Source organism: Equus quagga, chromosome 14 (assembly GCF_021613505.1).
Source record: "Equus quagga isolate Etosha38 chromosome 14, UCLA_HA_Equagga_1.0, whole genome shotgun sequence".
Classification (NCBI taxonomy): Eukaryota; Metazoa; Chordata; class Mammalia; order Perissodactyla; family Equidae; genus Equus; species Equus quagga.
Window position 1 is genome coordinate 30,175,513 of NC_060280.1, and position 19,801 is coordinate 30,195,313.

At 40.5% G+C, this 19,801-nt stretch overlaps 1 protein-coding gene across 3 annotated transcripts in view; it reads left to right on the top strand.

Moving 5' to 3' along the window:
- Positions 1-206: 206 nt before the first annotated feature.
- Positions 207-19,801, top strand: part of UVRAG (UV radiation resistance associated) — a 305,917-nt gene continuing 286,322 nt past the window's right edge. For all 3 annotated transcript variants that reach the window (XM_046685391.1, XM_046685392.1, XM_046685393.1), the window contains exon 1: positions 207-489. In XM_046685391.1, the coding sequence (XP_046541347.1) occupies positions 373-489 (117 nt within the window). In that variant the 5' untranslated portion in view covers positions 207-372. The remainder of the gene's footprint in view (positions 490-19,801) is intronic.

Genomic DNA, 19,801 nt, shown 5'->3' on the forward strand with positions numbered 1-19,801 from the left:
AGCAACGCCCCAGGTTTCACCAGGCTTGACAGACGCAATTTAGGCCATCCCTCGGTCCCTCCGCCCCCAGCCCGTTCCGGCCGCCGATGGACAGGCCTTCTACCCAATAGCGTGCCCGTTCCCTGTGGCTGGGTCCCGCCCCCGTGGGAGCTGAACCAATGAGCGAGCCAGGTCTCGGCGGGGCGGTGGGGGTTGCACTGCGGTAATATGGCTCTTCCTTAGCCAGCGGCGGCGGGCGGAGGTGGGGTAGAGCAGTCCTGCCTCTCGGGTGGCGGGTTTCTGGGCTGCAGGGGCTCGGCGGGTCGTGGCTAGGCGGTGGTGGCGGATGCCGGAGGAGCGCCGGCCCCGCCGCTTGGCGGCCCCCTGGTCACGATGAGCGCCTCCGCGGCGGTCGGGGGCCCGGTCCCGCCGCCGCCCCCGGGCCCGGCCGCCGCGCTGCCCCCCGGCTCTGCCGCGCGGGCCCTGCATGTGGAGCTGCCGTCTCAGCAGGTAAGCCCGCGGGCTCGCGGCGCTCGGGAGGGGCCGGGAGGAGCCCCGGCAGGGGATCCGTGGGCGGCGGGCTGCCCCTGTGCCAGCCGGGAGACCCGGAGAAGTGGCCGCGGAGAACTCGGGCGGCGAGGAGGGCGGTCCGCAGGTCTTGGGAGGGGAGGGAGCCAGTGATGGCCGAGCCCCTGGGAGGTCCCCGAATCCCAGGAGAAATCCCGTTGCTGGAGATGCGCTGTGAAGGGACGCGAAGGGACCCAGGGAGACTCCGGGGGCCCGGCCGAGTCCGCGTCTCCCCCGTAGGGAGCTGGGGATTCCCGTGCGCAGACCCCTCCCCCGTCCCCCTTGGCCCTCGGGGGAAGGGGCCCGGGGAAGCCCTGGTGTCCCACGGGAGACAAGGAAAGCGCTCTTCCTTTCTCTGCCCACTTGCGGAGAGACCGGTTGGTACTCTTTCCTCCTTAGGGTTTCTACCAGTTACTTTGCATCTCTCCTTATTATGAAGCACTCCCCTCAACTTCTCAAGAGAAATCCTTTGGGACTTGGGGTTTCCTTCCTAATTCTCAGACTCCCAAGGAACGCATTTTAGCGAGTTCGGGGGCGCTTTTCTACTTCCTTCCCTCAAGTGCCCCTCTGTGGAAGGAGGATTTCATGTATGTGTCGTGTCTTGCCCCATCCTTCAGCAAGGGCTTTCAGGGCTTCTGGCACGGTGCAGGGGGATGAAAAAGAGAGAACAGGAGTACTTTTTCCCTCCTTCTCTCCCTTGCCCTCCTTCTACCCGCCGAGAGGAGACTTTGCAGGAACGCTAGCATTAAAGAGTCTTAAAGTCTCTCTCACCCCCTCTTTATTCCTCCTTCCAAGAAGAGGACCTAAGAAAGACCGTCAGTTATGGAGTTTATCATGTTGGGTTAGTACGAAGTGCTCAAGAGCCAGTAGTTCATTCAATCCTCACAACTCTATGAGACAGCTATGTTTATTATTCCCCATTTTGTAGTTCAGGAAACCAAGGCTTCACGATGTAAAATCACTCTTCCGTAGTCTTGCCAGTTAGTAAGCGGTGGGGCTGGGTTTCAGAATCCAGCGTCTGACGCTGTAGCCCATGCACGTGGTTGTGTATTTGAGACTGGAGCAGCTACCTTCCCACAGGATAGAGCACGTTCCTTCGTACCCTTCGTCCAGCTTTCGATCCCTGCCGAGTACTTAGGAAAGATTCATAAAGAAGAAAGCAGAGGTTGAGGGGCAGAGGTGGAGGGGGGAAATGGGACGGATCTGAATACGGGAAAGTGGAGAGGGTGCTAAAGGGAAGAGGGGAGTTGGAGATGATAGCTACAGTGGTGGCCATGGAGCTGAACTGTTTGCAGAAGCCAAGGCTTTCTGTGTGGTAGAGAAGGATTTAAAAGACTGGGATAGCATGTGCTCTGGTTTTGTGGCACTGTTGGGAAGGGAGTTTGCCGAAAATATTAGGAGTTTGAGGGTAGTGAGGTTTGGATTGTGTTAATGAGGTGCTGGGAGAGAGTGAAAATCCAGTGGGGAAGCCTAGCCTCTGGAATGAGCATTAATGTGTTTTTTCCTGTGTGTGTGTGTGTGTGTGTGTGTGTGTGTAGGTGGATTGTGAGGGTGGATACTGGGAGAGGCAATGGTGGACACTGTTAACAAGCATCCTGGAGAAATCTTGAGGGGTCAAGAGCCAAGAGGGGTTTAGTTTGAGCGAGCTGTGGGAAAATGTGGGATTAGATAAGAGAAAGCATCATTTGTTTTATAGAGCCTGCTCTGTGATAACAGCTCACAGTTTAACACTGGGGGAAATCATCCAAACAAACTGTCCGTGGAATAAATTCAACTGCATTTGTAAGCGTTTGTCAAACTTTTGGATTTGTGCCGAGGTCAGTGTATAGTGGCTTAAGTGTACGGCTGAATGCTGTATGAGCGCTGAGTATGTTATTTACAGCTTTCTGGGGGTGTCACCCTTCTTGAATTCTTGGAAGGCAGCCTTTTAAACAAAAGGCAGTTTTACTTTTACAGTTGAAATTAATTTAGCTTTCTGGGTCAAAATGTCCAGGTTTTTAGGATATAAATATATAACCTTTAAAAAAATAAATATTTTTGTTAAAGTGTTATCTGTATTCAGTAAAGTGTACCGATTATTGGTACACAGCTTGATCAGTTGTCACAAAGTGACCACCGTTATATAAGTACTACTCGGATTAAGAAATATAAAGTTATTAGCATCCCAGAAGTCCCTCTTGTGTTCTCTCCCATCTCTACCTTTCCTATTCTGACTTCTAACATAAGAGATAGGTGTTTGCCTGTTCTTGAACTGTATATAAATGGAATCATGCAAAATGTATTCTTTCGTGTCGGGTTTCTTTTGGTCAGTATTGTTCGTGAGAGTCATAGAATGTGTGTGTGTATAAAACTTTTTTCTTTTAGCATTAATTCATTGTCTTTTTTTTGCCTTTGGCTTCTGCAAAATTTCAAAGGCTTAGAGAAATTGGAAATCCAATAATACTTTGAAAATCGTGTCATTTTAGTAGATCCCATGCTATTTGATAAGGTTCAATATTTCTTTTTCTTTCTTTTTTTTTTTTTAAGATTTTATTTTTCCTTTTTCTCCCCAAAGCTCCCCGGTACATAGTTGTGTATTTTTAGTTGTGAGTCCATCTAGTTGTGGCATGTGTGATGCCGCCTCAGTATGGCTTGATGAGTGGTGCCATGTCCATGCCCAGGATCCAAACCGGCGAAACCCTGGGCCACCGAAGCAGAGTGCTTGAACTTAACCACTTGGCTACGGGGCTGGCCCCAGGTTCAGTATTTCTAAACAAAAGTCCCATTGGTTCTAGTGGCTGTAATGTTTAAGATATTTATTTACTATATGTTAGTTCCAAAAGTGTTGCGCTTCCCCCTCTATCTGCCTCCAGAAAAAGACTTATTTTGTTTTTACTCAGGAAAAGTCCACAGAATTATTTATAAGACCTAACTTATTTTTGTCTTATTTTAATCCACTTAATTTAAAAAAGTTTAGTTAAGACTGCATAACTCGTGGACCTTTGCATGTATGAGTACTAACTACTAATAGCTCATAATAGCTGCTTGACTGTGTCAAATGGGACAACTACTTAATCTTTCTCTCCTTTTGCTTCTGTGTGCTTTGACTTCAACTGTAATTTAAGCATGAACGAGTTACACATTTTGAAGACGGTTTTTGCTCTTTAATTTTTGGTTGAGGTTTGTAATTAGTGAATATAGGCTCACTGCAGAATAACTTCCTTCATATCCTTAGATTTAGGAGTCTTGAAATAAAAATTTGTGTTTTGTGGTCGAGGCATTTAATGTGTCCGTAAAAGTTTAATCGAGAGCATTTCTCTTCTCCCCAAAGGCTTCCTCGCTTGAGTATAACCTGACTTTTTCTCTGATGTTCAAAGCTGGAGAGGCTTTTTGGTGATTGTTAGTGACCCTTTTTGGGGGTCACAGATTCCTTTAAGAATTTGGTAAAAGCTAAAAACTGTTTCCTTAGAAAATGCACTTACATACATACATAAACACAGTTTTGCATGCAGGTTTGGTTCCCTGAAGGATAAATGGAAGAAGACCCCAGACTAAATAGTCTTAAACTGGTTTAATCTCTTCCTTTTAAACAAGTCAAGAAATTTTGCAATTCATTATTATTTTTCTTAAGACAGTTGTCCGTGTCAGTATCTGTATGTCTGCTACATTTTTGCATAAGAGCGTTCATTTATGTTTGTTTAACTCCCGTTGGTAGACTTTTGGACAATTTCCAGTTTTTCTCTTACATTGTTGCAGTGAATATTCATATACACGTGTCTTGGTACGCTTGTACTAATGTTTCTGTAGGATATATTTTGAGCAGTGAAATCACTTACTCAAAGGAGATATATATATATATATAACCTGCATACACATATACATATATGTATTCTTTTGTTATTTAAATTTGCATTTCTTTAATTATTAGTTGTATTTCAGTAGCGTCATTTATTGTATACCAGACACCGTGCTAAGTACATGATCTCATTTATCCTTACACAACCCTTTGAGTTTCAGTATCTTTTGGTAGATTTATGTAACATTTTTATTTCTTTTGTGAATTGCTTGTTCATGTCTGGCATTTTTCTGGTTGCTGGCTCATGTTTTTCATTGATGAGCATTTTTCTCATCCTTTTTTTGGGCAGGAGGTGGGGTATATTAGTGCTGTTAGCCTTTAGCTACCTTGAGTTTTTTCGAATAGACTTTATTTTTTAAGAACAGTTTTAGATTTACAGAACAATAGAGAAGATAGTACAGAAAGTTCCTGTTTACCCTACATCCATTTTCCTCTATATCTTTCATTAGTATGGTGCATTTGTTACAATTACTGAACCAATGTTGATGCATTAATATTAACTAAAGTCCAGAGTTTATTCAGATTTCCTTGGTTTTAAAAAAAATTGTGGTAAAATACGTGACATAAAATTTGCCATTTTAATCTTTTTTAAGTGTATGAGTACATTCTAATGTGCAACCATCACCACTGTCCATTTCCAGAATTTCTCATCATCCCAAATAGAAACTGTCCCCATTAAACGACTCCCCATTCTCCCCTCCCTCCAGCCCCTGGCAAACTCTGGTCTACTTTCTGTCTCTTTGAATTGTATTATTCTAGGTACTTCGTTAAGTGGAATCATATAATGTTTGCCCTTTTGTGTCTGACTTATTTCATTCAGCATAATATTTTTAACATTTATCCATGTTGTAGCATGTATCAGAATTTCATTCCTTTTTAAGGCTGAATAATATTCCATTGTCTGTATATCCTACATTTTGTTTATTCATCTGTTGGTGGATCCTTAGGTTTACCTAATGACCTTTTTCTGTGCCAGCATCACATCCTGAATACCACATTATATTTAGTTGTCCTATCTCCTTAGCCTCCCCTTGGCTCTGACAGTTCCTTCTTTTTGATGACCTTGACAGTTTTGAGTACTAGTCAGGTATTTTGTAGGAGCCCCTCTATTGGAATTAGTCTGATCGTTTTGTTTGTATCACAATTAGATTGGGGTTATGGGTTTTGGGGAGGAAGGCCGGAGAGGTAAGGTGCCATTGTCATATCGTATCAAGTGTACATACTGTTAACATGACTTATCCCTGTTGAGGGTGACCTTCATCTTCCCCAGCTGGGGTAGTGTCTGTCAGGTTCTCTGCTGTCAGGTTCTCTTTCCTGCTCCCCCCTCCGTACTGTCCTCTTGGGAAAGAAGTCCCTGCACAGTCCACACTTAAGGTGTAGGGACTCGTGCTCCCCGTTGGAGAGCCGAGTATCTCCTTCTGCACAGGAGATTTCTATCAGTGACCACTTCCTTTTACAGATGAGGGGTTTAAGGTCTGGGTAACTTTCCGAAAGTCACAGTGTCAACACAGGGACTGCAGTCTAGGCCTTTTTTTTTTTTTTTTTGGAGGAGAAAGAAAACTTACTATATTTACCCATCTTTTTTCGCTTTCAGTGCTTTCTTTCTTCTTGTTCCAATATTTGTTGATTTTTTTTTTTAATTGTACTCATTCTCTTTCAAGAATTTCTTTTAGCCGTTCTTTTAGGGCAGATGTGCTAGTGATAAATTCTCATGGTTTTGCTTCACTTGAGAATATTTTATTTTTTCTGTCATCCTGATCACTGTTTCGCTGGATATAGAAGTCTGGAGCATTCTAATTGTTTTTCTACTGTATGTAAGGCGTCATTTCTTTTGTGCTTCTTTCAAGCTTTTTTCTTTGTCTTTAGTTTTTAGAAATTTAATTATAATTTGTTTTGACATGACTTTCTTTGGGTGTATCTTGTCTGTGGTTTGCAGCCTGGGTCTTTGAATCCCACTTTCCATAGCCTCCCACTCTTTGCAGGGTTCTGGTGAAAAACAAAAGTTTTAAGTTACTTCAAGATTTGGGACCATCATACTTTATATTTTATTTCCCACCGCACCTTTACCCAGTGCTGTGCTGATTACATAGTAAGAACTCAGTATATTTTTATATTTTTATTTGTTTATATGAGAGTCTTTCCTTTGAAGAACTGTACAGACTAGATTAGGCACATGTGTGTCGTGATGGATCGTAATCAGTCTTCGAATGGTGAACATGATGTAATCTACACAGAAATCGAAATATGTACACCTGAAATTTATGTAATGTTATAAACCAATTTTACTGCAATAAAAAAAGAGAACTTTACAGACTAAAGAGAGGAAGGAAATGAGATTGAAACACACAAGAAAAAAATGGTAGAAACAAAAGCTTTATCAAGCTTAATTTAGCTGTGCACGATAGGTATTTTCGCCTTACATGTTTGTGTTTATTAGATATCTTACTTTTGTCACTGTAATTTAATCACCTTTTGTTATGTTTTCAGAAGATCTGTTTTGTTTGTAAGGCCACTGAAGGCAGAGAGAAAGCTGTGTCGTATTGGGAATGTACACCCCATGCAGGCTGTACCGTGTCATGTGCATTTATTCCTTTCACAGAGACTTACGAGGCCCTTTCCTTGTAGCTCAAATAAAAAAAATACATAGACAGCTATATATTTGTATATCTGTAAAATAAAATGATGGCAATTTTTGAGCTGCTTTGGTTCTTATGAACAAAACTATATGAGGAAGCTTCAGACCTAAAGGAAACATCAGCATTCTAAAATCGTTATTTTTATGTGATAAAAATGCCATCAGGAATTTAAGATTTTGTTTTTTTTGATTATTTTCTTTCAAAGGAAAAGCTGTGTTCTTATTTAGTGCTTACTTTAAAATTTTTCCACAGGGTCACAATTCTTAACTTTGTGGCAAAAAATTCAGAAGTGAAACTGACTGGAAATAGAGCAAGAGCAGAATTGAAACTAATAAGTTGGACCTGAAGTGTGTGGTAAAATGAAAAAAAAAAAGATTTTCATAGTTTCCAAATGTGTAGTTTTTGATAATCTGTGTATTTTTACCTGTCAGACATGTTACCACTGGGGGGAAAAAGAAATATTTGTCATTTTTAATGACAAATAAGTCATTTGAGTAAGTGCGGCTACAAACTAGGGGTGTTTGAGAAAAATTAAAGACAGATCTATGTTAAGAGAGGAATTGAAGCATTTTAGGTTTTATACTTTGTTTTAGGTTTAATGACATGAGTAATGTCTCAGAGTTGAATTTTTTTTCTTTCTTTTTTTTTCCTTTAGGAAAGGTTAGCCCTGAGCTAACATCAGCTGCCAATCCTCCTCTTTTTGCTGAGGAAGATTTGCCCTGAGCTAACATCTGTGCCCACCTTCTCTATTTTTTATACATGAGATGCCTGCCACAGCATGGTGTAGGTCGGCGCCTGGGATCCGAACTGGCAAACCCCGGGCCACCACTGGTGGCTGTGCACACTTAACCCCTACCCTGCCACTGGGCTGGCTCCATAGAGTTAAATTTTTTTGATGCCTTGTATTTTAACAGTTGCATCCTTAGATTATGCAGGTAAAGGAGCACACGGAGAATGGAAAACTTGACAGTGGAATTTTTAAAAACATAATTCATAGAATACCTTCTTGGTTTAGTGTTATATAACCTTGTTTTCCATCTTAAGATGGAAATATGAATTTTGAATCATAGAATTTGATAGATGCAAAATCGGAAGGTCTCAGAGGTGAGACCACTCCCCTGGCCATAGACTCCGTCCTTCGTTTATTCCCGCCCTCAAGGACTTAGTAAAGAGCGTTAGTTTAATGAATCTGAACTGAGTGTCCTGCTGCTCTGCTAGCGGCAGAGACCTGACCAGATCTGGGTCTCTCGGGAGCAGCCCCCCTGTGCTTGGCTGGGTATCCTGAGAACTTGTTTTTTAGGTTTATCTCTGTGCCTTGACACGTTGTCCCCGCAGCTTTGGGGATTTTAGGCTAGAATTAAAATGGGGGAAAGGCTGTATTTTAAACTTCTTGTTACAGGCGGGACACTGAGACTCCCCCTGCGCCCTCTCTCGTGGTGTGGATCACAGCAGAGACTTTGGAAGGCGCCTCTGGTTCAAGCGGTCAGTCTTCCTGTTGGTCGCTGGGCACTTACCCTCCCATCCTTTTTTGAATATTCCACTTAAGAAGTCCAGATTCTTTACTTCCATTAATTTCTGAAACAGCAACCATCTGGTGATTTGTGGGTTTTTTGATATGAGGAATTTTATTCTGTGTAGTATTTGACACTGATTGCCACAGTCCTCATTTGTCAGTAATGTTATTAGGCATTGAAGACTCTAGTCAAGTGAGTGTATTGGTTAAGAGGGTGAGACATAATGCTGAAGCTGAGACTTAGGAGTCTCAGTTTGTTGCTCCATTGAAATATCTGGCACTTTTTCCCACCGTGGTTTTTAGATTGTCCTAAAAAATGCAATCAGACTTTTTTGAAAATTATGAGGAAAACCAAGTAGCTGAAACTGGCAGCTGCCTTTGGCTTTTGTTGGTAGACTCCTGGGTAAGAAAAAAGAGAAGAGACAAATAAGTGAAAGTGGAAATCAGACTTTTATGATCTATTTTTTCCAGGAAAAATTTGGTGCTCTTTAACATGACTATGCTTTTTTCTATTAAGGGTTTAACTCTGAACTATAGGTAATTCTTGTGTTCATATTAGCCTATGTTAAAACTAATTTTAAGTGCAGGAGTAGAAGAAATTGACTGAGTCATCCATTTATTCAACAGATATTTATAAATTAGCTTCTTTGACTTATTTTAGGCATAGGATTAGCAACTGTATGTCTTATTTCCTCCAACCTACTTATATCTTTCAGGGGATATGAATTATTTCCTGTCACAATTCCAGTCATTTTTTTGTATGAGCGGTAATACAATACAAAAGTTTAGGAAAACAGAAGTTTTTTTTTTTGCTGAGGAAGATTGTCCCTGAGCTAACATCTGGGCCAGTCTTCCTCTATTTTATGTATGGGTTGTCACTACAGCATGGCTGATGAGTGGTGTCGGTCTGATCCCAAGATCCAAACCTGTGGACCTGGGCTGCTGAAGTGGAGTGTGCCGAATTTAACCACTAGGTCATGGGGCTGGCCCTAAACTTTTTTTAATACAACATGAAAATAGCTTTATTTAGGATTATGAAAAAACTGTTTTTTTAAACTTTGATTGTCTACCTTAATTAATAGGATAATATCATTAAGAAAATTGGTACTCTTTTTACCCACAAAATGTTAATATCTAGGTATATATGAGAAGCAGCAATATGAAGACTTTCTAATTTTTCAGTCTGAAAATAGATCACAAAGCAAGATGGGCAGGTAGGCTGTGGGGTGCTCCTTACAGGTCTGGGATATTTTACAGGATTATGCTCATACAGGTTAGAGTTGGTCCCATTATAGAATTGTATATACAGTAGGTATTTCAGGCTTATTTTTCATGAATTGACTTAATAGAGTTTAATCTACATGGAAGGTATTTAATATAAATATGAAAATAAAGAAGAGTTGTCCTGATGCTCCAGAATGACTGGTTTACTTTTGATATTCATGTATTTCTATCAAAAGATATCAGTCGGATTATCAGATAGGGACACTAGAATTGCAGAATTTCTTGATGGCACTTCAGCTGCATTTTTGAAATTTTATGAACTTGGGTATTTTAAAACTACCTGAAAATTGCTAAAAATTATCGTTCACTATTATTACCTTGTATTTTCAAGAAAAGGTTTACATTATTAATATCTTCTTTAATGAGGTAGCAAAATATGCAGTGCATTTTAGATGTTATATCAAAAATAAAAGTGAAATAAATTGGTACTTGGAAGTAAATGTAAGATCTGTTAAAAAAATGGAAAATTTAATTAATTGATATTAAATTCTTACTGTGTACCAAATACTGCCTTAGACTCTGGTGTACTTCTTTCTCCAACTTCTCTTATTGTTGGAATACCAGGATATCTCTGAATATGGTTTTACAATTTCTTGAAAGCAAATAATTATTCCTTTCATATGGTGTGCTAGGAAGACTTATAGGGCTGGTTCTGGGTGTAACTTAGGTAGCTTTGGGAAAGCACTTTGTTCTGGTCTTCGCTTCTTAACTTTTGCAGTGCGAAGATTGGGTTATCTGTGTCCTGTGCACGTTTTTAACCTCTGTGTGACTCCATTTCCTCGATCACCAATTACTTTACTTTTGTTCCTAGTATTTTCATTCCACAAACATTATGCTCACCTCTGTTCTACACTATCATGTGTTCAGCAGTCATTGTTTGAGTTTCTACCGTGTATCCCACAGTGGCGAAGAATGTGGATTCTAGAGCCTGACTGCTGAGGTTCAAAGCCTGGTCCCACCATTTCCTACTTGAGCAGTTTGGAAGTTACTTATCTCCTTGTGCCTCAGGGAGGCTCAGATCAAATGGGCATAATAGCACCTACCCTTTGGGTTGTTGAAAGGATTAAATGAGTCATAAATTTGCTTAAAAAGGTGCTTGGTACGCAGTAAGTGCTCAAGAAAGGTTAGCTGTTGCTACTATCATTACTATTATTACTATTGGTCAGGCACTGAGGATACAGGATAAATAAGGAGTGTCCTTGCCCAGGAGAGACTCGTAATCTAATGGTTAAGGCAACTACATCAGCAGACCATTTTAGTGTTATATAAGAGATGGTTGGAACAAAATGCTGAGGTGGAAGAGAGGAGGAAAAGCATTCTAGCAGAGGGCCCAGCTTGAGCAAAAAGGGAAGAAGGTGTAAAAGGCAATGGCAGATAATTAAGTGAGGCGGAGTGTAAGGGACTTGGAGGAGGGTGGTGGGAACAGATGAGTTGCAGAGGTACGGTTTGGGATGGAGGGCCATGTATGCCGTGCCTTGAAATTTGGACATTATGCTGTAGGGTAGGACAGTGTTTTTTCTTTTTAAAATAGATTTTAGTTTTTAGAGCAGTCTTAGATTCACAGCAAAATTAAGCAGAAGGTCCAGAGATTTTCCACGTACCTGCTGCTCCCCCACATGCATAGCTCTCCCATTATGAACATCCCCCACCAGAGTGGTACATTTGTTACAATTGATGAACCCACACTGACACATCATTATCACCCAAAGCCCATAGTTTACAGTAGGGCTTACTCCTGGTATTATGCATTCTGTGATTTTGAACATATGTATAATGTCGTGTATTCACTGATAGCATCACACAGAGTAGTTTCACTGCCCTAAAAATCCCTTGTGCTGCACCTGTCCATCCCTCCCTCCCTTGTAACCCCTGGCAACCACTGCTCTTTTTTTTTCTTCCAGTTTTATTGAGAAATAATTGCCATGCATCACTGTATAAGTTTAAGGCATACAGCATGATAGTTTGATTTACGTATGTTGTGAAATGATTACCACAATAGGTTCAGCTATCCACTGGTCTTTTCACTGTCTCCATAGTTTTGCCCTTTCCAGGGTGTCGTGTAATTGGAATCATACAGCTCCTTTGAGTGAATACCAAGAAGCGCAATTTCTGGAATGTAGCGTGAGAGTAGATGTTTAGTTTTATAAGAAATTGCCAAACTGACTTTCAGAATGGAGCTACCATTTTGCATTCCCGCTAACCATGAATGAGAGTTGCTCCACATCCTCATCAGCATTTGATGTTGTCAGTTTTCCAGGTTTTGGCCATTCTAATAGCTGTGTAGTAGTATCTTGTTGTGTTAGTTTTTGTTTCCCTGATGAGAAATGATGTGGAGCATCTTTTCATGTGCTTATTTGCCATCTGCATATCTTGTTTGGTGAGGCATCTGTTAAGGTCTTTGGTCTATTTTTCAGTCAGGTTGTTTTGTTTTCTTACTGTTGAGTTTTAAGAGTTCTTTGTATATTTTGAGTAACAGTCTTTAATCAGATGTGTCTTTTGCAAATGTTTTCTTCCAGCCTGTGGCTTGTCTTCTCATTCTCTTCGCATTGTTGTTTGCAGAGCAGAAGTTTTTAATTTTAATTATGTCCAGTGTATCAGTTATTCCTTTAATGGAGAATGTGTTTGGTGTTGTATATAAAAAGCAATTGCTGTACCAAGGTCATCTAGATTTCTCCTATGTTATCATCTAGGAGTTTTTTTAGTTTTGTGTTTTACATATGGGTCTATAATCTGGTTTTTTTGGTTTTTCTGTTCGTTTGTTTATGCTGAAGAAGATTCGCCCTGAGCTAACATCTACTGCCAATCTTCCTCTTTTTATACGTGAGCTGCTGCCACAGCATGGCCCCTGACAGATGAGTGGTGTAGGTCTATGCCCGGGAACTGAGTCTGGGCCAGTGAAGTGGAGTGTGCCAAACTTAAGCAGTAGGCCACAGGGACTGGCCCTATACTCCATTTTGAGTTAATTTTTCTGAAGGGTGTAAGATTTGTGTCTAGATTGATTTTTTTGCACGTGGATGTCGAGATGTTCCAGCACTATTTGTTGAAAAAAACTGTCCTTGTTCCATTGTATTGCCTTTGCTCTTTGACAGAGATCAGTTGACTATACTTACATGGGTCTGTTTCTGGGCGCTCTGTTGTGTTCCATTGATTTGTTTGTTCATTCTCTCCCCAATACCACACTGTCTTGATTACAGTAGCTTTATAGTAGTCTAGAAGTCAGGTATTGCCAGTCCTCTGACTTCGTTCTTTTTCTTCCATGTTATCTTGGCTACTCTGGGTCTTTTGCCTCTCTCTCTAAACTTTATGATCAGTTTGTCAATATCCACAAAATAACTTGCTGGGATTTTTTATTGGGATTGCATTGAATCTATAGATCAAGTTGGGAAGAACTGACATCTTGACAATATTCAGTCTGCCTATCCATAAATATGTGATGTTGCTCCCTTTATTTAGTTCTTCTTTGATATCTTTCATCAGAGTTTTGTAGTTTTCCTCATACAGATCTTGTACATATTTTGTCAGATTTATACTTAAGTGTTTCATTTTTAGGAGGTACTGATGTAAATGGCATTGTGTTTTTAGTTTCAAATTCCACTTGTTCACTGCTGGTATATGGGAAACTCGCTTTTGTGTATTAACCTTGTATCCTGCAATTTTACTGTAATCATTTCTTAGTTCTGGGAGTTTTCTGTCAGTTTTCTCAGATTTTTGACATAGATGATCATTTCATCTGTGAACAAAGACAGTTTTGCTTCTTCTTTCCCAATCTGTGTACCTTTTATCCTTTTTTTGTCTTACTGCATTTGCTAGGACTTGTTTTTCTTTTTTTTTTAAAGATTGGCACCTGAGCTAACATCTGTTGCCAATCTTTTTTTTCTTCTTCTCCTTCCCAAACCCCTCCAGTACATAGCTGTATATTCTAGTTGTGAGTGCTCTAGTTGTGGCATGTGGGACGCTGCCTCAGCATGGCCTGATGAGCGGTGCCATGTCCACGCCCAGGATCTGAACCGGCGAAACCCCCGGCTACCGAAGTGGAGCATGTGAACTCAACCCCTTGGCCATGGGGCCAGCCCTTTTCTTTTCCTTTTTAAACTTTTTGTTTGGAAAGAATTTCAAGCTTATTGAAAAATTGCGAAAATAAAACTTGTACCATAACACCTTTATACCCATTACACAGATGCATCTGTTGTTAACATTACTCTATTTGCTTTATTGTTTGCAAGCTCCTTCTTTCTCCGTACATACGAGTATAGGTAAGGAATTTTGTGAGTCATTTGAAGTTAAGTTGCGTGCGTCTTGATCTCTTACTCTTAAATACTTAAGTAGATATTCCCTAGAATAGGTATATTCTCTTTCATAGCCACAGTATAGTTTTCAACTTCAGTAAATTTAACATTGATATAATACTTTCATCTTATCTGTGATTCATATTCCAGTTTTGTCAGTTGACCTCATAATGTCCTTTATAGAAATTTTCTTCCTCCATTTCATAATCCAGTATAGAGTCAGATATTACATTTAGCTGTCTTATCTCTTCTTTAAGGTAGAACATTTTCACAGCCTTTCTTTGTCGTCATCTTTTTTTTTGCAAGGAACATTGTTTCTGAGCTAACAGGTGAGCCAGTCTTCCTTCTTTTTGTATCTGGGATGCCGCCACAGCATGGCTTGATGAGTAGTGTGTAGGTCTGCGCCTGGAATCTGAACCTGTGAACCCCAGGCCACTGAAGCAGAGCGCACGAACTCAACCACCATGCCACCGGGCCGGTCCCTTATCTTTTTTTTTGTATATCAGTGTCATAATACAGACCCCTTCCTCCTTTTTTAAAATAGATCATTCCTTGTTTTCTGTTTATCTGATGTTTCCTCATGATTAAATTCAGATTGTGCTTCTCAATTGGAATGTTTCATGTGTGGTGCTGTGTCCTTCATCTAAAGGCACATGATGTCCATTTATCCCTCACTGGTGATATTAATTTTGGTCACCCAGTCAGGATATTATCTGATTTCTCAACAACTGTGTGTGTGTGCGCACTGTTGCGACTAATAAACAGTTTGTAGGTAGACACATTGAGACCATGCGTGTGTCCTGCTCCCCCCTCTAGATTTATCATCCATTGATGATTCTTGCCTGAACTAATCTTGGCTGTGATTGTGGCAAAACTATGGTTTCCCAGCTCTTGACTCTCCCTCCACATTTACCAGTCTGTGCTTGGCATTGTGCTGTAAGCCAGAGCGGGAGGACCGTTTTGAGAGACTGGCGGTGAGAAGAGAGATTGAGAAGAGTGGGGTGAAGATTGCTGATGAAGTTTCTGAATAAGGGGAGGTTGAGGCCTAAGCTGAGGCGGTGGTATTTGTTCCTTCATCATTCCCTTGTTCTGTCAGCAGGTGTTTATTGAATATCTGTATGGCTGCACAGTAGCCACTTGGGATAAAAAGACCATTTTGGTTCTTAAGGAGCTTGTAGTCACTGAGGCTATAGAAGGGCAGAGTTGTGATAAAATATAAGTGCTATTAAATATAAGCTATGTATAAAATATAACTTTATTTTATTTTATAAAATATAACTTTGAATGTTATCATATACTTAAGGGTACTGTCTTATATGGCACAGTGAAACGTCTGATCTTGTCAGTGGTTTACTCTTTGGTTCATCCATCAAACACTTACTGAGTACCTCCTTTGTGCCAGGCCTGTGCTAAGTGCTGTGGGTAGAAAGAGGAATAAAACTTGGGTTCTGTATTTAAGGATCCCTCCTCTTTTGGGGGACGCAGGTGTATAAACAGTCAATAAAGCGTGATTGTGGTAAGTGCTGTGCTGGTGCCTCGTACGCAGTATAGTCATGGCCCGGGGAGGGGGGGCGGGCTTGGCATCTTGGTTTAGGTTCGTGGGTGGGGCAGGGAGGTCAGGAAGGATGTGTTAAAAGTGGAGATTCTGGAACTGGGTCATGAAGAATGCTTTGGTGTTTGTCTGCTTAGCTGTAGGTATGCATTTCAGTCCAGCTTTGTGATTACCATTTGCTGCCATATTTTCCTCCAGTCAGGTCTTAGGGCTCACCATCTCACAGTGTCACAGAAATACCCTTTAAAAATCATTCCTGAATCAGTTTTGCACTCCTGCTTTTTTGTCTTTTGCCACGCTGCCTTGTGTTTTTAGTAGCTAATCTCTTTAAAACCCTTCTCATCGTATTTTTAGCCACAGTAGTTAGACCCATCGCCCCCGTTTACCGGGGCGAGGGTGAAGGCCCAGACAGAACGTGGAAGAGGCAGAGTTCATACGCAGTCATTCTGGTGCTAAACTCAGAGCTTTTCCCGCTGTCTTACTCTGCTTGCGTGTTGGCTTCGGAGTACAATTTTCCAGTTTCATCTTTGCCTCTACCTTCACAAACCTGTGTAGCTTGAGTTAGGCGGATAGATTTTGAACCTACGAGTACACGGACCACTCAAGACTGAGGAAACTGCGGGGTGATTGATGATGACAGTGACGTTACTGAACGGTCACGTGCGCCAGCACTCTGTTTAAGCCCTTTTCAGCTCCTCCCTTTACTCCTCATTACAACTCCGTGAGGTGGAAACTGTTACTATTCCATTCTACAGATGAGGTGTCTGAAGCTTAGACAGGTTAAACACATTCCCAGGTGACATCCAGGGTTGGGACTCCACCTCAAGTCTGCTAAGTTTATACTGCAACAAAAAACCCAGTGTTTGGTATAATTGGAATAAATAGCTCACAGTCTGATTTTAAACTGAAGCACACGCCTTTGGTCTTTCGGGTTGATTTAATGGAACTCAGTTTCTACATGGGAGTCTCCAGAACTCTCATCCTAGTGCTGGAGTGTGCAGGCTGTTGTTGCACGAGAGTTAGTTTTCATGTTGTGGGTGGCCTATTCCATCTGTTCATCTTTTATAGACGGCTGAGCATCTATAAAAGTCTTCCCATATTATTTGCTCTCAAAAAAGTCAAAACTTCTTGGTGTAGAAATGGAAATGGGGCAGACCAGGGCTTTCAATTTTATTGAATTTATGTAGGAAAGGTATTCAGCCTTCTGTTTTATTGTGTAGTTCCTGGCACGTCATGGGTACTCAGGAAATGTTCAAATACTTTGGTTTGTAGGGTACAGTGTACAGGAGAGAATTATGAAGATAGGAGAATCTGTGAATGTTGAGAGCTCATTGGGACGGATTGGGGTAGAAGATGGTACTGGAAAGTAGGTTTGGGGCCTTTGGATGTATTTAGTATAGCTTGATTATAGTGAGAGGACCTTATAGATTATAGATTATAGATGAAGGCAACCTGGGTTAGTTCTGGGGCAAAGAGAAGGAGGTAATGGGAAAGAAGTAAGGGAAGTGAAGACAAGAAGATTCTGGACTAGAGTTACCAAGTTATAGTTTGCTAGTCTTGGTAGGTTTCGAACATATATTCTGCCTGAAATCAGTATGTTAATATTTAATGCTTTGTAATGCCTTGCACCTTCTTAAGGAATTATATAGAGCTTACTGTTTGTAAGAGAGTGCTTGTTTGCAGAAGAGGAAGTTAATACACGCATAAGAGAAGGAAGCTGATTTTTCATAATATGAACAGCAGTAGGTTTAGGGCAATGAATGAGAGTGTGGTAAAGAAGAAGCGTATGCCTGGGATATTGTGAAGAAAGAATTGATGGGCTGGGTGGCTGATTAGAAATGGGAGTGGGGGCATAGGACGTCTGTAAGGCGAAGATGTCCTGAGGGTTTTGAAACAGGGTATCTGGGAAGCAAGTGCGTGGTGTGCGTGCACATGCATAGACATAGCCGAGGAGTTCAGGCCTGGCTCCAAGACTTGATTTTCCTATTCATCCGCAGTGTGAACATGGGTGAATCCTTTACTTACGGCCTCAATTTTATCATCTGGAAAATAAGTGAAATGGCTTAGATTAGTGCTTATTAAACTTAAAACGTGCATACAGATCACCTGGGGATCTTGTTAAAATACAGATTCTGATTGGCTAGGTCTGTGGTGGGCCCTGAGGTTCTGCGTTTCCAACGGGCTCCCAGCTGATACTGAGTAGAAAGACTTACGTGACCTTCAGGATCCTTTCCAGTTCCGTAGTTCTGTTTATTGAGTGTTTGTCCTTTGGAGATCCATGACTTTACCACCTCTGTTTACACAGAAGAATTCTAAATCTGTCTCTTCACTTGAAACTGGAAATGCCTAAACCAGTTCATCCTCTTACACTGATAACCACATCCCTTTCTTGACATCCGTATTTCTGTTAATACTTTATATTTGTAAGGTACTGTAAAATTTTTCAGAGAGCTTTTATATCCATTATTTCATTTGATCCTTAAAATAACCCACAGACGTAGGCATGCAGGATCTATTTCCACCTTATGGAAGTGAAACAGACTCAGAGGGAATGAGTGACTTGCCCACTGGAGAGTGGGGGAACCGCCCCAGAGTTAGGATTATTGGCTCTAGTTTGCTCTCGTCCTACTGTGTCACACTGCTTCTGATAATGGCCAGCACTGATATCTGTGCTTAAACATTGGTTGCCATCTGTTTCTTAAAAAATGAAAATTTAGTTTTATTTTTAAAAATAATATATTCATATGGATCACACATCAAAGAGCCTCCATACCATTTTTTGTCCCAAATACCCATTTTCCCTTCCCTGGGGCAACCAGTATTATCAGTTATATTTTGTGCATCTCCAATAATTACATAATTGTATTCTTTTTTTTCCCTATGAAACAAATGATAACATCTTAAACACTGACTACCTAAGCTGTATTTACTATATATATTATATATTGACTTTATAAACTGTTTTGTTCTTTTTTTCCAACTAATAGTATATCTTACAGATTGTTCTATATCAGCACTCAGAGTGCTGCTACATAATTTGCTCTTTATGGCCACATAGCATTCCACTATAGGATATACCATCATTTAGCTAGTTCCCTACTGATGGACATTTAGCTTATTTCGAGTTTTTTGCTAATATAAACAACAGTGTATTACATTTATCATATTACATACCTGCAAGTATATATTTAAAAAAAATGCAGAAGTGGAATTGCTGGGTCAAAGAATATGTGCATTTGTAGTTTTGGTGGGTATTGCCAGACTGCCATCTGTAGATCTTTTACTCCTTTCAGCAAAGTCCCTGTTTTTCCACTGCCTTGCCTGTGAATGTGTTTTCAGACTTTTTGATCTGTGCCGATTTTAGTGTAGTTTTAATTTGCATTTTCCTTATGAGTGAGGTTGAGAGTCTTTTCACGTTTAAGTACTGTTTGTATTTCTTTTTCTGTGAATTATCTGTTAATATTCTTCACCATTTTTTTCTGTTAGGTTGTTGGACCTTTTCTTATTGATTTCTAGGAACTCTTTATGTTTTAGTGAAATTCTTTTTTTTTTGAGGAAGATTAACCCTGAGCTAACTACTGCCAATCCTCCTCTTTTTGCTGAGGAAGACTGGCCCTGAGCTAACATCTGTGCCCATCTTCCTCTATTTTATATGTGGGACACCTACCACAGCATGGCTTGCCAAGTGGTGCCATGTCTGCACCCGGGATCCGAACCGGTGAACCCTGGCTGCCGAGAAGCAGAAGGTGCGAACTTAACCGCTGTGCCACCGGGCTGGCCCCTGAAATTGTCTTTGTTGTGTGAATTAAAATTTTTTTGTTGGTTTTTTCATTGACTTTGCGTGTGATAGTTTTTGCTGTGCATAATTTAAAAATATTTTATTTAGTAAATTTATTAATTTTTTCTTTTTATAGCTTCCAAGTTTTATGTCATTTTTAGACTTTTTGAGGTTTCTTCATGATTTCTTTTTGTACTTTTGTGCTTTATTTGCATTTAAATATTTTTATATTATTTTAATCTATCTGGAATTCAGTATAAGGTATATTGTATGTGTGTGTGTGTATATATACACACACACACATATATATGTATCTATATTTTTCTTTCTTTTTTTTTTTTGATGGCTACTCTGTTGCCCCAATGTCTTTA